Genomic DNA, 17,988 nt, shown 5'->3' with positions numbered 1-17,988 from the left:
TTTATATAGACTCATATAGGGAAAAACATTGAAAAACCTCTTGTCCAAAACCACAGGGCCTAGGGCTTTGATATTTTGTATGTGACATCATCTAGTGGGCTTCTACTAAGATTGTTCAAATTATTTCCCTAGGGTCAAATATGGCCCCGCCCGGGGGTCACATGGTATACATAGACTTATATAGGGAAAAACTTTGAAAATCTTCTTCTTCAAACCACAAAGACTAGGGCTTTGATATTTGTAATGTAGCATCATCTAGTGATTCTGTACCAAGTTTGTTCAACTTATCTCCCTAGGGTCAAATATGGCCCCGTCCTGGGGGTCACATAGTTGATATAGACTTATATAGGGAAAAACTTTTAAAATCTTCTTGTCAATAACCTACAACATTTAAATTTTGACCACATGTATGGTTATGAGTGGCAAGATGAACCTTGACATGAGTTGACCTTGACCTGGGACCTAGTGACCTGCTTTCACATTTCTGTAGCTACAGCCTTCATTTGGACCACATGCATAGTTTTGTGCATTGACCTAGTGACCTACTTTCACATTTTTGAAGGTACAGGCTTCAAATATGGACCACATGCATAGTTTTGTGTACCGAAATGAACTTTGATCTTGAGATTGATCTAGTGACCTACTTTCACATTTCTGATTGTACAGACTTCAGATTTGGACTGCATGCATATTTTTGTGTTCTGAATTGAAACTTGATATTGATCTAGTGACCTACTTTCACATTTCTCATGCCACAGCTTTCAAATATGGACCAAATACACATTATTTTGTACCAAAATGAAATTTTACCTTGATTTTGACCTTGAGCTAGTCTTGAAATTTGGAACATTCAAAAATGGCTCAGTTGATGGCACCAATATCACTTTGTAATCTCTTGTTAGGTTAAAGGTCAACCAGAATGGTAGAACTTTTGTTTACAGTGAGCATATAATTTCTGTTCCTTTTGCAATTAATAAATGCATCAAGGGGGACATTTCGTGTTCGACGAGCTCTTGTTTGTTATTGTGTTGAATTTGACCAAATATTTTAAAAAAAATCAGATATAAGTTAACTTTCATTGATTTAATCAATTAAAAGAAATATGAAAGAGGGAACTTAGCACTTCGTGTTTAAAGCGTATTTTCCCCGAATGTGTGTCATTTAAGCAGCAAAATATATCTAAACTCTTAATCGCAGATTTATTTAGATTTAAATGTCTTTTCCATTGAAAAAATGATGGGTCAATTATTTTAACATATAAAAATGAAAACGATGAGTTGATGACATTAATTATGCTTATGTCATCATTATGACATCACGTTTATAATTCGACTTGAAACTCCTATAACAATAAATGTGATTTTGTGTGTTTTATAAAGAATCCCTATTTACTTTACTCCAGAAATGCCTATAGAATAAAAAATTTTTAATTGTAGAAAAACTTCGATCATTCTTCATAAAACAAACACACTGTCATGTTTTATACAAGCAACGAACGAACAAAAGACAATCTGACATAGGTAATGGATTTAAAATAATAAGCAACACTTTAATAACATTTTTCGAATGAAATTACATGTTGCTAAGAATTTTTAGATAGTTGGCAGACAAGTCTATAAAGTTGTCTTTGTTGCTCTTAGCTACTATTATTAACAGGTCAAATGTAAAAGCAAGTTTATGGTCATTGTTTAGGATTTCAGAAGATTTTGACAACACAAATAATTTGTTTATTTAGCTGAACAATGTGAAATGGTAATAATAACAAAGTGTCAAGTGGGACATTTCGTTATGTCGCATTGGCGTGCTCGTGGTTTATGAAGTACATTTTGTTGTGTCCTTCTGGTGCGCGTCCATGCACAGAATAGCAAAATACTGAAAGATTTGTGTGTCGTTTTGGCGCGCGTGCCAGTGCAACAAAATGAAACTAACGTCGTGTCAACGTGACAAGGAATTCGTTTTAGAGTGTAAGCGCGCGTGCCAAAACAAAATAAAATGTTTCGTTGTTTCGCGTTGGCACGGCATAAACAAAAAAAATCATTTAGGCGTATTGACACGCGCCCGCAATTAACAAAGGTTTCATTTTTGCGGGTTTTCTCTCTCTTTTCTCTATTCTATACCCACAGTACATTGCCTGATCTACTAGAACCTAAACAAAGCGGAAAGACATTCACTAAAACTTAAAATTGGATAAACTGTCATAAAATGCAAACTTTAGAAATGTACGTATATGTTGTGATCGATTCATTGTAACAATGCGACCATATACTAATAAACTTTGATAATGTGGCAGCTGACCTCAATACACTCGACACTGTTTATTTATCAACATAGGTAAATCCAATAGGAGAGATCGTGTTTGTATACAAATTCTATTTTTAGAACTGATAAGACAGTGATCGGGTGGGCAGAAGCCGACCGTCCATGTTTTTTTGTAAACAGTGATGTTTTTTCTAACGGTCTAAACTTTCTTAAAACACAAATTACATAAATAATTTTTTGATCAATGGAAAGGTTATAAAAGAAGCAATTTATTGATTACCTTTAATTGTTATTTCGAAATAAAATGGATTAATTATGAACGCTTAACTTACACTGTTTTTCTAAAGGTTGTGAAAATCACTACGCCGCTTTTAAAATTATATGTCATTTAAAACGGTTATTCATTGAAAAAAGATATTTGGATACAAAAATATGAAGATTGTTAGTATTTCAAATCTTTTTGAATTTTGAAAATCCATAAATGAGCAAAAAAGTTATTAAAAATTAAAAATTCTGATTCAATACGCAAACGGTGTTAAAATCATTTGTTTTGCCAACCACCAGATAAACAGATGTTAACGCGTGACGTCACGGCGATCTCTCCTATAATTGCTTTGCAAAAGATCTATGATGGATTATCTTTGAACATCCCTGGATTTATTGGACTCAACTGCCACATTATCAAAGTCTATTCGTATTTAAAAAGAAGATAGCAGCTTGTCTAGCGGGAAAGTTTTAAAAGCATTATCAGAAAAATACCACGTTATACGCTCAAACCTAGAAAAATACCAAAGTAACGCGCTCGCATAGGTTGGGAATAGTCATTTAAGACATATGCATAATTCTGCATAGTTCAGTCTTATATAAACACATTATGATTTGTTATTACATAAGATCTTATACAAAATGTTCGGTCAACAGTTTTTGCTGTTTGAGTGGTCTAAGGATTGGTTCTCTTAATAATAATAATAAATAGGTTTCTTTTAACGATAAGGAAATGGCATGTCATTTCAGAGGGACAGTTTGTGGTAAAATATGGGTTGTCTATTCTTGAAGATTTCACTTGATACTTTATCAATACTCCTCACCCCATGCTACACTACAAAAGTCAATTTAATGAATCCTATGGAATGGATTCCACAATTTCAGTATGCAGCTACAATGGCCTATGGTTTATGGGAATCCATAAGGACACTATAATGATTTGAAATACAAAGGAAAGAACTGTACGAATCTGGACAAACAAACTAATTATAAATTACCCATCTTAGTCAAAGACTTGCATGATTTATTATTGTTACGTTTCTCTACTAATAAAAGTTCAGACAATTTTGCAATGAAATAGAGCTCATTGCACATAAACATAATATGAGCCACGCCTTGTGAAAACCAACACAGTGGCTTTGCGACCAGCATGAATCCCGACTAGCCTGCGCATCCGCGCAGTCTGGACAGGATCCATGCTGTTCGCTAACGGTTTCTCTAATTACAATAGGCTTTGAAAGCAAACAGCATGGATCCTGACCAGACAGCGCGGATGCGCAGGCTGGTCTGGATCCATGCTGGTCGCAAACCCACTATGTTGGTTTTCTCATGGCGCGGCTCATATTTGTTAAGTGTTCAAATATAAGTTGAACATCTTCCGTATATCAGCAGTTTTCTGACGTCAAGATATATAAGAGGTTTAGCGGAGTACATGCCATTTAGTGACACTGCAACAGTTATCAGCAATATATGTCAACAACATTCAGGAAGTAAAAGCAATTATTCGCGGCTACAAATACTTCACAAAATGTTAATGATAACCTACGTATCAACGTAGTAAAGAAACAAAGAAACAGCAACTTTAACGGTATGATTTGTTTCCAATCACACGAGTCCTCTCATAGGTTTGCTGGCCTATACCGTTTCTAAATCTTTCCCATCCGTGGACATTTACATAATTGTAGTAAGGATTTACCAGATCAAATCCGAGTGGTATTTTGTTCTTTTGTCCGTCGCGTCTATATGTTCTCGTTGTTTCTACAGCATACTCACTCCAGTCTGGTGATTCATTACTCTCTTCCGGAAATCTTTGCCGGTCACTTTTCGATTGACTAGAGATTTTGTTATTTTTTCCTGTGCCTTCGATACTGGAATCCCTATACCTATCACCACCAGCGGATTTCTTCCGATAGCCTTGAGCTACTCCTTTTGCCAAAACAGGGCCATCCTTGTGCAAAAGCAAAGTTGGCCACACTACATAACCTACGTGTGTCCCGCTGCTAGTATAGGGCTTATATAAATCAGTGTTAAATCTTGATCCTCTTTGGACCGCTGGAGCGAAAACAATAGGTGGGTCTTGGATCTGTAAGTAATGTATCAGCATTAATTTAATTCCAAACAAAGTTAAACTTGCGGTTTAATGAAAATTTTAACATTTTAACATTGCTTGATTTGTTTAGCATTAAAACAAGGTAGGAAATCATGAATGAAAAACATCAGCGGTAAACAACGGTTGACGCGCGGACCTGTAAGGGAACACTATGATGATAGTAATGACGCAATATGCTAAATGATGTCCGTTTCATTACAACTCAGATAAATGGAGTTTAGCATAATTTATATTTATCATAATATTTTATTGAACATGATAGAATACAAATATAAAAGGCCTTCTTGTTTCAGTTTCAGCGTTTCTGAAATCTGAACCATGGTATAACAAATGATTTACGACTCGAAGATATTGTTTTTTTCCTAAGTGAAATATATAGTATGACAAACGTAAATGTATAAATGTGTGTGTGTGTGCTTGTGAGTGTGTGTGTGTGTGTGTGTGTGTTCGGGTTTAACGTCTTTTTCAACAATTTTTCAGTCATATAAACGACGGTGTCTACTTGTAGCAGTGCTGCCTCACTAGAATATCACGCCATAGACACGTGACATGATACCCCACCCAGTCACATTATACTGACACCGGGCTGACCAGTCCTAGCACTACCCTCTTAATGCTGAGCGCCAAGCGAGGAAGCTACTAGTACCATTTTTTGCGTCTTTGGTATGACGCGGCCGAGGATCGAACCCACGACCTCCCGCTCTCGAAGCGGACGCTCTACCACTAGGCTACCGAGGCGGTGTAAAATGTATAAATGACTTGTCAGAATATGCTTTATGTAAAATTTAAGCACCATGAATAACGCTATATGATTATTAATTACGATGAAATAACATAATTGAGCTGCACCATGAGAAAACCAACATAGTACGTTTGCGACCTGCTTGGATCCAGACCAGCCTGCGCATCCGCACACTCTGGTCAGGATACATGCTGTTTGCTAATGGTTTCTGTAGTGGCAATAGGCTTTGAAAGCGAACAGCATGGGTCCTGACCAGACTGTGCGGATGTGCAGTCTGGTCTGGATCCATGCTGGCTGCAAACGCACTACGTTGGTTTTTTTTCATGATGCGGCTCATATGTACATAAACATTCTATATATTATATATTCTTATTATATATACATAACAGAATTCCGTTTAAGCGTGAGGGGTTTTGCATATTCTATTTACTTTCTTTAATAGAGTCAATAAAATCGAGTTTGCAATTAACTTACTTAGTTGCATTCTATGCTTTCAAATGATCTTCTTCTAGGTTATATTAAATGTTTATCACGTTGGTCGTTCAAAAAGATTGCCTACTAAAGTGTTTTCAGATGATCATTGTACGTTAGAAAAATAAAATAAATTGGTAATAATGTTTCAGTAATTTTCTTTTCAAACACTGAAAAGTTCAAGTACTAACCACCATAAGCCAGCATATTTCAATACATTCTTTTGTAAATGAACCGATATCCAAAGCTGTTCTTAATGTTGGATCTTCCGATTGTCTAAGATATGATAAATACATCTGAAAATGGATACGTTCAGTCAAGAAAAAATGCGAGTAAAGCACAGTTAGACATAACACAAGTTACAGAAAAATAATATCAACAGGGCGTATTGATTTACACTTTTAATTGATTAAAATCATCAAATATTAAAATCATGTTTAATTAACATAATGCTGTATATTTGAAAATGACTAGAAACAATTATCGTACGGTCTTTATATTTCATATATTGATAAAGAATTTCAGCCGCGCCATGAGAAAACCAACACAGTGGGTTTGCGACCAGCATGGATCCAGACCAGCCTGCGCACCCGCGCAGTCTGGTCAGGATCCATGCTGTTCGCTTTCAAAGCCTTATTGGAATCAGAGAAGCTGTTAGCGAACAGCATGGATCCTGACCAGACTGTGCGGATGCGTAGGCTGGTCTGGATCTATACTGGTCGCAAACCCACTATGTTTCTTTTCTCGTGACACTGCTCATTTATGTTTTGATAAGATCAGTACCTTATACAAATTCCGAACAGCAAACGAAGACATCGATTTTCTGCAATCTTTTACAGGTTTAGGCACATCACTGGATACAACTTTATGTTCCTGACAAAATAGATGCAACCTTTCAACAAACATAAAATGACGAAAAGGATGTTGAGAAAACAAGAAGTATCTATGGCCAATGACCATCAATTATTTTAATTACAATAATTAAGCATAAATGTCAAAAGAAGTGTACGTTAACATTAACAGATTTAAATAACAATAACAAATGTATCAATTTTTGAAGAAAGATTCGTCCTTCTAAAGGTTTAGTCGGAACAAAAATAGATCTTCATAGAGCTGAAGACAAAAATCTGATACAGACAAAGCCTATGATTATACAAGTTTATGAACGTTTAATAAGACAATTATACCGTGTTCACACTAGCAGAACGGTTTTATTTTTATTAGGCACTAATTGGCTATAATTGGTATTTGACATTCAAAACCCATCAAAATATAATCTAGTTTGCGTCCACACTAGGCAAAGAAATGTGGTTTAAATATATACATGCAATGTTGGAAGTTAACAAATTTCTTGCAATTAGCAAAAAAGGTTACAAAGAATTGAGGCTAACAGAAACAAAAAGGGGTCATCAATATTTAAACTTCTGTGTTCATCTAAGAATTTCTGTTCATTCCATCTATTGTCCATTTTGAGCGTCAGCATGACTCAATATCGTAATTTAATGTTTTTGTTTCAACAACAGTCCAATTACTTTTGCCAGCCACAGCATCAATTGTTTGATACAAAAGAGAAACACATGGCATTCTTCCTCCAAAAGGTACGATCTGTAGATTTGGGATTGTAAAACCAGTTCTAACCCACATTTGCGTTCACATTTGTAAAATAATGTAGCATTACTTTTTAATGTAGTATTAAAACCACCTCCCGAGGGAGTTTTAATGCTACATTACAGAAACCACTTGACCTTTACAAAATTCACGTTTAACACCACATATAGTGTGGACGCAAACGAGTTTAAAAAATAAACCCAAGTTAATGTAGGATTAAAAACGTAGTCTGAACACGGTATAACAATCGTACATAATTGTCTGAAAATTTCAGCACACGCTGTAAATCGTCCATTTGCTCACGTTCCTTTCTGTTGCAGAAAGTCATGGCATCCTATAAGTCACAGAAAGAAAAACCATCAGCTTGAACAAAATTAATGTATTAACCAAGGTATACTAGTAATATATATAAAATACGCGGTTTGTAATAAACAAAACAGCAAACTTTTTAAGGATATAAACTTTTTAATAATAGAAAACTGTATAATAAATGTTGTCTACAAGCACTAAACAGTTATTATGATATTTGTATTGTCTCAATCACATACGCATACTCTAATTTGTATTGTTGTAATAGCACAACTTACCTGCAAAATCTTTAAAAATGTCGCGATTGTATCTTCCTCCCTGTGGAAGTATCTGTCAATGGAGTCAAATGCATCAGTCCACTGATTGTCATACAATTCAGTATATCTCTCTGCAAGCTTTGTAGGACGATTTTTGTCGCTAAGATCTGCAATGTTTGGATTGTTATCAGTTAGCCGGTCTCCCATTGCCTTGCTGAGCCTTCAAAATGTAGAACAGTTGAAAATATGTTAATACTGTTTTAATATAAATTTTCATGTAATTTCGGAAGTATATTTTGAAAATAAATTTTAGAAAATAACCTAGTGTATCTCTAAGAAGATAAATAATTCATTTAATTATTTACCTTGTTTTTGTTTCCTCTAGTTCACGCTCCGTTTCATCTAACTTTGTTAAAGTCTGTTGCAAATGGTATCTCAAGCTAGATAATTCTTCCTCTATTTCTGCCATATTCATCTTCGTCTCAGTTCTTTCTCTTGGTTTAGTTGTTTTAGCGTATAACATTTCTTCCAATTCCTTAATTGTCAGGTCACGTCGGTCTAGCTCATTCTTAAAGTGCTGGATTTTCTTTTTCTGTGAATCGATGATTTTATTACTCGCTGTATCCAATTCTTTAACTTTTCTTGCATATTCATTTCTCTGACGTTCGAAGTCTTGCCTAAGTTGGTTAAGCTCTTCTTCAGCTTCTTCTAGTTCTGGTACGTTTGACGATAGCCTCTTTCGGTGATGTCGAAGTCTCTGCATTTCGTTTCTTACATCATCTCTCTCTCTACGATAGCGAATTTGGTCTGAATAAGTTTGTTGAAGAAGTTTCCGAAGAGAGTCATTCTCATCCTCCAATTTTCTCAAGCGTTGTTTGATTTTCACCACCTTTCAATGGAGAAGATATTTTACGCCTCTGATTCAAAAACTCTGATCACATTTAATACAACGGTCCAACAGCTGTTCAATAATGTAAATAATAAATTGTAATGAAGCTTCCTTGTCGCAATGTACAGTAAAATCCGATATACTTTCATGAACATTATACCTGTGCTATCTGAAATGTTCTCTGCTGCAGAATTGAAACGAATGCATATTGGATGTGTTTACATTTACATAAATTGTATGCTACAATAATTTCTGCGTTGATTACGTTCTGATTCTAAATGGAAGAAACAATTTAATACTTACATGGGACTTTTCTTTATTGCAATCTTCTCGTACTTTAGATGACAGTGAATCTAGGTCATTGAAGTACCTTTTCAAAGGTTTTAAGTTACGTATGTAGTCCAGAAGTGTTACAACTGACATGGATAAATCAAACATCTCAAATCTATCCTCATCATTTTCTGTTCTGATATCTTCCATTGTCCATAAATTACTTCACATGTGCAAGGAGTTTATAATCGGTTAGATACTACAAGATGAATGCTTTTCATCGGAATTAAGTTACATCCAATGTTGACCTTTTCGAAATAAAAGTCCTGACATAAATACCTTATTTGCAAGTTCTGTATGTTTATGATATACCGTAAATTCGTTGATATTTGCTGCCACAAGCAATGTAATTTCACACATACATTTACTAGATCTAATAAAAATATAAAAGGAATATTTCATCGTCTATTACAAGCGTTGCGTTTAAAATAGTATTTTGATAGTTATCTGCGTTTATTTGCGCGTTGCACTATAATTCATTCATGATTGGATTTTTTGAAAAATATCTTATATAAGACTGATTATCATCAAACGCATATTATGTCCTTAAAAGCAAATAAATAATACAAACATTCACGAAATACAAATATAAAAGAAGAGAAATGAATTATTTATATGCTTATATTTGAAGTTAAATATCATATATTGCAGGGTATAGGAGTAAATGCAGTACTTACATGTCTCACACATGGTCTCGCATAAAATATGCCATTTATAACTCAGTTTTTTTTTTAAGTTTTGTATTTTGTATTTGTTTACCTTGCAGTCATTCGGTATTTCAACTGAATATCGATTAAATGATATACTTCCTTTCCTAAATTGTAATCTATTCAACGATTACCTTTGGAGCGTTTCGTTGCACCATTGATTTTATTGAATATATGAAATTCAATTGTATAAAACTATTGAAAGGAACCAAGTAGCAAGCACGTACGAGTAGTGTCCCTTATTTTCTAAAAAAATGTAAACATATAATAATAACCTTAGGCGGATTGAATCGTAATAATTTTTTTTGGTTGGGTTTAACGTCGCACCGACACAATTATAGGTCATATGGCGACTTTCCAGCTTTGATGGAGGAGGAAGACCCCAGGTGCCTCTCCGTGCATTATTTCATCACGAGCGGGCACCTGGGTAGAACCACCGACCTTCCGTAAGCCAGCTGGATGGCTTCCTCACATGAAGAATTCAACGCCCCGAGTGAGGCTCGAACCCACATCGCTGAGGGGCAAGTGATTTGAAGTCAGCGACCTTAACCACTCGGCCACGGAGGCCCCTATCTTAGATATAATTTCAATTGCATGGAACTATAATTTATAATACTTCCACTATTTAGCTGTAAATCTTGCCTGCTGCAGTGCCAGATATATTTCCGATGATGCTAACATATTACAGGAAGAGAAGATATAGTGATTTTAAAACTACATTATTTTTTTGTCTTGTATTGTGATTTGTTCGTTTGGTTCAACTTTCATCTACATATTAACATTGAATTCTATATATAGTTACATGATTTTTCAGCAAGGTAGTTATACTTTGAAAGCTCGCCTATTGCAACGATACTGCAGAGAACATGATTTGTTGCTAAACTTATTTTAAACAAGTTGTTTTTGATGGAAGACTATAGAAAGTATATGATATCTGATATGAGAAGGTGAACTATATCTATAACTGTTTTCTGTGCTAGTTTCAACACTGTTTTGCATAACTGTCTGACTGCCGCTTTCAGCCAAGATAATGCAGGAGTCAGAATAAGTCGGAAAATATGCTTGGATGCTATGACATATGTTTACACACATATTTCAACATTTTTTGTAAAAATTTAATGTACAACGCCAGTGAATATTCTATGTGTAAAATTAGGCGTTTAATCAAATGAAGCAGTTTCAGATTCAGTTTCAGTTTCATAAATGATATATACTCTTTGCTAATGTCGGCACCATAAATACCTAATACCATTAAACATTCATTTGCAACCAGTAAAACAGTATTATTTTTTATTTAGAAAAAAATAATTGTAGCCTAATAAGTCAGGTAAGCAATATAGAAGCTGACGGTTTCCGTTATAAATACTGAAATATGCCAGACACGTATGGCTAATACGAATATATAACAACCCGCAAGTCCGCTTATCGTAACAGGGAGAGAGCTCAATCATCTACATGTTTGGATTGCAGGGTTGTGAGTGCGATCTCCAGGCGATGTGTTTGTTCTTCTTGATGATTTAATTGTTTCTTAGTTTATTTGTCCTATACCTCTAATCCATATGCTGCAGAGAACAGTTACGATGAGAATACATCGAGGGCTTAGGCAAGACTATCGTATCTTGTTATTTAGTTATATACAGTTACAATAGTCTTGCGCTAAGCCCTCGACATAATCTACGACCACTGGTAGGAACACTGGTAAGGCTTCAACAACAATATCTTGTAAAATGGTGCTAAACCAAAGCAAACAAAATATTAAAATGAAATAAAATTGAATGTTTTCCATTTTTTACACAAAAATCGGGTTTTACTGCCTAATTTGTTTGGTCACAAATTACTAAAGATATAACATTCTGCTAAAATTGAAACTGTTTTCAAACAATGCATGATATTTATGCAAATCACTGTCGTCACGCACTTTAGAGTATTTCAAATCAAAATTATGAACTTTTTTTTCTACTAAGTGAAAGGGAAAATGTATAATAAAACGGAAGCTAAGCTTAATGATTTAAAAACAAATTGATAAATTAGAACTGAATGTCGCTATCATTGATATCCTGTTGTTTTGATTTCATTCTAGTCTTGGTACTGATATACCTATTTCATATCAGTCATTTTTTATTAAATGATGCCAAACTGATTAGCATTATTACATATTTTATTTTTTCATAATGTGTAAACGTACTGATTACAATTGAACACAATGGTCATCCTTATTTCACTTTAGGTGTAAATTGTTTCATATAACACCAAGTCCTTTCAGGTACTTTAGACATATGTCATAATCTTGTCCTAAAAGTCGTCTGGCTTCTTCTGGACCAAACATTTCTCTCCATCTCCAAAACGTATCAACGTCATTTTCTGATGGTTTGGGATTTGAAGGAGGGTTATTGTCATAATAGCTAAGATTTTTTGGTTTAAATGTTGCACGTGATTGCCTGGCAACGGGAGTATTTCTGTGAATTTTATCTGCTCGTCTGGTAGTTGATTTATCATTCTCTAGACCTTCATCGGACGTACGAATCGATCGACCACCAATTACAACAGTATTAGTTTTCAGTTTCATATCTCTTTTCGTATCCGTATCATTTTCTGGAGTCGTTTCATAACTCTCATTTTTCTTTCTGCTTTTAGCAGGCACTGATCTTGACCGCCTTGTTACTTCCGTGTATCCTTGTGCTACCCCTTTGCACAAAACTGGTCCGTTTGTATGAAGATTAAGTGCTGGCCACACAACAAAATCCACTTTGTTTCCGGTTCTGGTGTAGGCTTTATACATATCAGTATTAAAGGTGTCACCATGGTCAACATTTTGGCTAAAGACAATTGGTGGATCTTGTACCTATAATCATAACTACAAAGTAATATTTTGATGATGAAATGTAACGAAATGTTAGTAATAGTGGAAAATAAGTTAATTAATAGGTTACACAAATTTTGTTGAAGAACTGCGCTAAACCAAAGACAAATAAGCAATCAAAAAGCGATTATGATCCTTGTTATTACTTCAGTTCCAAAATTGCCAAGTTGACTGCTCGTAGTTTGCGATACACTAGTTAAAGGGAAATAACTTTTATTCGTCAGTTTTGTAACTTATGAGTCAACAGGATAAAAACATGAAAAGATAAAACTTACATTCGGAAAATGAGATGTCAACACATATCAAATATGGATGTTTGAAAATGAGTTTTTTGGTTGCATTCTTTGCTTCCAAAGGATATTTTGATATATTATATTGATATTCTACGTATTTTAACCACTTAAAACGATCTTTCCAAAACCGCAAGGATAAAGGGTTTTTATCAGTATATCTATAAATATTTTGCAGAGTTATGATAACTGAATATTTTCTTTTACTTACAGCCATTAACCAGCACATATTGAAACAAGCTGCCACAAAGTCGGGTACCCGTCCTGCTCGTCTTGCAGTAGAGGATTTTGAATTCAGCAGTTCCTTATTGTATTTCTGAAAAACAACCGACAGATACACTTTCTATGTCTTACACAGTGTGATAAAGCATTTTTAGCAATTTTGCATATATTATAATGCAATGTATATATGCTTATTGTGAGAAAGAATAGTATAATAGACAACAGCCTTGTGTTTTAATTCGCATATTAATTTTAAAACTATACATATACTTTACATATATGAAATGGTCGTAAACGTTTGTAGATATCGAAACTAGATGTATCAAACAAAAGCTGTCAGAGGACAACAAGGCTTAACTCTCCAAAAGACTTATCAATAAAACATGTAAAATAATTGAGATATCATTAAAAGTGATTTATGCCCAAACAGACCTGATTAGTCAGAACAATAGCATCATTTCTGTTTCCTTATAATATCATTACAAAATAGTACATATTGCACAAAAATATATGATCAGGGATTAGTGGCTTTCAAATGTTCTTTTAAAATTTACCACTTCTTAATAGACAATCTGTTTTAAGTTCGCTTCTATAAAATTAATAGTATGACCCTAAATTAAAAGAACGTGAACAATTTTAGAAAACGGTAAAAGTGTATTAATCAGTTATGCTGCTTATGTTTATCACTGTCTTGTCTGAAATCTAGCAATGTATCAGTTTCACTTTTTTATCAGAGGATTGCAATACTGTTGTCTGAAATGCTGACAATGTGAAACATTTAGAACAGAAAGGAATATGTTATGATACGCACGGACGACAGACGACACGCGCGATCACAAAAGCTCACCTTGTCACTTTGTGATCAGTGAGCTAAATATGACTGAAAAAGAGTGTCACTAATTTTTGTTAAAAGTAGCAGACCAATTTTTTTAACTTGTTATGTCAACTTGATGGTACTAGAGGTTAATGTAAAGTTCAAATTGAATGCCTTTACTGGTTTCAGAGATATTATGGAAACAAAAAGAGATGCCAACATACTCTTAGTCTAAAAGCGGAATTATGTATCATGTAACTCGATGTGTAAACTTCAATTGTATCCGAAAGGATTCGTAAGAAGTTTCAGTTACTGCGTACATAGATTACAAGAATACAGAAAGGAATGTAATTCCATGTACATTCAAATAAAAACGTATGGAATTGACAAGACAGGATATTTTTAGAGCAAACAGGAATGCAATTTTGTAGAAAGAAGTGTCATGAAGACTGGTATGCCTGATGATGCTTAAAGTCTGTTTTAAATTTCAGCATGATACCTCTGTCGGGCCCAGAGGTATTAAAATTACAAAAAATGATTATGTAGGATATTTTTACAAGTGCGAAAAGGGAAATAGTAATATTGAACCAATTTCTCAGAGCTATCACTCCTGTTACGTGAATTTGACATTGTGACCCTTAAATACTTGTGCATAACTCTGTGGAAAATCCAAACCTTTTACCTGTGCATTGCAAATCAAATTATTACAATGAGCAAGTACATGAATATCCAACCTGCTTCAACCAGTAGTTACGAAGACAGCATCATACATATAAAAATAGCTAAACATTGCTTAGCCAGAAAAGTGTCATAACTGTAAAAATGCACAATAAAGAGATGGAACGTGTGCATTGCATATCAGATCATCACAATAAACAGGTGGGTCAAGTTTCAATCCATTTCGATTTGTAATTACTAAGACAAAAGCTTACATATAAAATTACCAAGCTTGCTATTCGAAAAGGGGCATAAGTGTAAAAATGCAAAATGAAGTTACGGAACATGTGCTCTGCATGTCAGATTATTAGAGTGAAGTTCAAATCGATCAATATTGGTTATATGATACAAGCTTATAAACCATAATTAAATCAAGACGCCAGCGCGGATGTCGACGTCAGAGCCGATGTATATGGGAGTGCAACAGCTCTTGTTGTTTTCTCGAATAGTTAAGATTAACCTTCAACTAGAGTTGTAAGAAGAAAATATACTTGATATAAGTATTTGCCGGAAGTCTCTGCAGTAATTTTCCTGCATTCCTTTAACTGCTTCTGCACATTGGTCGGCACTCTTCTACCAGGCTGAAGTTTTAAAGAACATTGGCATATTACCAAATAACTATAAACAAGTCATTTCAAATGTTATCAAAATTCGCAATTATTAAAGTTTATGTGCATCATAACATTTTTGTTTTAGGTTTAACGCCATTTTTCAACAGTATTTCAGTTATGTAACGGCAGGCAATTAACCTAATAGGTATTCCTGCATTTTGTACCAGTACAAACCTGTTCTCCACAAGTAACTACCAATTTCCAAGATGGATTAGAGGTAGAGGATAAATGATTTCAGACACAATGTCTTTTATCAAGTCGTAACGGAGAACATGCGTCCCTGCCGGAGTTCGAACTCACGACACAGAGCTCTGTAGATCGGTGCTCCGGACGGGCTTTCGTTAGCTAAAAGCGACTATTCGTGATAAATAATATACAGGAGCAGGCATGAACCTTTCGGATAACTCATTGGATGCAATATTTAAGCTTACCGATGATGTATTTTGAATGATTGCTTTTTGTATTTGATCCATCTGATACTCCGCTTCTCTTTCACAAAAGTCTCTCGTTCCCTTAAAAATTAAAGTCCTTTTTTATCAACATTTTAAGTCTGAATCTTTGACTTTACAACACTAAAATTTCGTTTTGCTTTTGAATTGTGAAGTTTGCAACTTTGCAGCTAATGTTGACACAGCAAACGTCTAACTACAGTCCTGTTCAGCTGAACATGCTATAGACAAAATTTTGACAAACTGAATATTTACTTTTCTGAAGTCGCAGTTTCAGATTTTAAACATTGGTTAATGCGAGCCCAGATGTATATATTATTGTAATTTCAATCAAAATAAAAGGTGCATGCGAATATCATATCTTAACAACAGTTAACTATAAATCTCTATATAAGTCTTTCCCTTGACACTGTATAAGTATTTTATCTTATGCCACCATTGTTGAAGAGTTGGTAGTTTACAATTATTTACTTGTCCTAAACTAAACATTATAAAACATCATAATGTGTCAAACGCAAAACGAATACAGTAAATTGACAAATTACGCTTTACATTTGATATTGACTATTCATTTACATTCAGTATAGGTATTTACGTATATGTCTTATTTCTTCATTTTTAATTATACTATGCTTATATATACCATCAAAATGTGGATTAATATGGATGTTGTTTTTTCTTCATTCTGGTAGATTTCATCAAGAGTTTCAAAGGCATCTGTCCATTCGTTGTCGTAGATTTCTTGATAACGTTCGGCAAGTTTTGTAGGTCTGTTTTTATCACTAAGATCAGCGATGTTTGGGTTGTTGTCAGTAAGTTTGTCACCCATTGATTTACTCAGTCTATAGTAAGAAAACTAGAATGTTTTTGTTACATAAACTACGAGAAAACAAACACAGAATACAGGATTTGATATAGATATGTCCTGAATAGTGTTTTAGTTACAAAAAAACTAATCACAAAATCTGCTAAGACCCGTTTAGTTTCTTTTATCAAAGTCAAAGTTCAATTTGTACACACATGTTATTACAATAAGGCTTGAATACAGCATTGGTTACAATATATTTTACTTTAATATATCAATTTTCTGTAAAATAAACCAAGTCACCGTGACTTTGTTTCCTCTAGTTCAGCTTTTGTGTTCTTCAGTTCTTCCTTTATCTTGTCAAACTGACGTTCCAAATTACCATACGATTCTAATTCGTTCTTTAAACTAGCATCATGTCTATCTCGTTTCGTAAGTTCAGCTTTTATACTTCTAGTTTCATTTTCTGCCATTTGTACCTTTTGTTTTAGACTGTCGATTGTTTTTTGTGAATCATGCAAGTCTGTTTTCAATTTCTTTGCTTGAAGATATCTTGAGCCTATATCATTTTGATGTTTTTCTTTCTGTACAAGCTTTTTCTCTAGCTCTTCGTTTTGCTTTTGTATTTCTTCCAGCTTTTTTCTCAGTCTTTCTACTTCATCTGTTTCTTTCTGAAAATTCATAAAATATACCGTCCAGACATATAATATCCCATGCAAAAAGGTCAGTGTCACGTATTGTAAATTAAATGTAATTTTTACATTTACAAACACATAAGATCATTTGTATTTAAGGGATAACATAATAGAGAAATCGCCTAAATGTGAAGTAGAGGTATCCGTCAATTAACAACAAAATCAAGATAATTTTACATAGCATCAACGTTTAATCGATGATAAGATATTTGATTTGAACGGTTATAGGCAATTGAAAGTGTATAGCCCGTGAATATTATCTTAAAGGATTTCGCACTAAAAGTTTGTATTTGAGATTAATGTGTGTTTTTGGACCTTAATTTGTATATATATGAAACGTGCGTGTTTATATTAGAAGTTGTAAATAAATGCTTCGACTTGTGTATACATGACGCTTTTTATATGTCTGCATTTTCATGCAAATGTTTATATCGATTTAGCGGAAGTGATATTTATGTAAGATATGAATGTAGTTTTGATTGTCTCTTAACTGTTCATTTTCATCAATACTATTTCTGTATTTAGATATAGATACGTGTATTAGTATATACTTAAATAAAAATTCTCACTGACGATTTT

The 17,988-nt window shown here is 34.1% G+C and overlaps 2 protein-coding genes across 3 annotated transcripts; both read right to left on the bottom strand.

Annotated features, from left to right (window-relative positions):
- Positions 1–1,145: 1,145 nt before the first annotated feature.
- On the bottom strand, positions 1,146–10,130 carry LOC123558880 (myosin-3-like). Of its 2 annotated transcripts, none has more exons than XM_045350721.2 (8): positions 9,917–10,130; positions 9,213–9,612; positions 8,386–8,909; positions 8,042–8,240; positions 7,708–7,788; positions 6,630–6,719; positions 6,038–6,142; positions 1,146–4,606 (listed from the first exon to the last, which is right to left on the bottom strand). In XM_045350721.2, exons 2-8 carry the CDS (start codon positions 9,387–9,389, stop codon positions 4,106–4,108), a joined length of 1,677 nt encoding a protein of 558 aa, XP_045206656.2. In that variant the 5' UTR covers positions 9,390–9,612; positions 9,917–10,130; the 3' UTR covers positions 1,146–4,105. The 2 variants fall into 2 exon arrangements, with proteins under 2 accessions (XP_045206656.2, XP_045206657.2); XM_045350722.2 differs by having other exon boundaries at positions 1,147–4,606; positions 9,213–9,487.
- A 1,956-nt stretch (positions 10,131–12,086) lies between these two features.
- On the bottom strand, positions 12,087–17,416 carry LOC123556866 (uncharacterized). Its single transcript, XM_053543088.1, has 6 exons — positions 17,018–17,416; positions 16,553–16,751; positions 15,892–15,972; positions 15,341–15,430; positions 13,308–13,412; positions 12,087–12,788 (listed from the first exon to the last, which is right to left on the bottom strand). Exons 1-6 carry the CDS (start codon positions 17,395–17,397, stop codon positions 12,186–12,188), a joined length of 1,458 nt encoding a protein of 485 aa, XP_053399063.1. The 5' UTR covers positions 17,398–17,416; the 3' UTR covers positions 12,087–12,185.
- Between the last annotated feature and the right edge of the window lie 572 nt (positions 17,417–17,988).

The sequence above is a fragment of the Mercenaria mercenaria genome, chromosome 5, assembly GCF_021730395.1.
Source record: "Mercenaria mercenaria strain notata chromosome 5, MADL_Memer_1, whole genome shotgun sequence".
In the NCBI taxonomy this organism is placed as follows: domain Eukaryota; kingdom Metazoa; phylum Mollusca; class Bivalvia; order Venerida; family Veneridae; genus Mercenaria; species Mercenaria mercenaria.
This window is presented reverse-complemented; position numbering and strand designations above follow the sequence as displayed.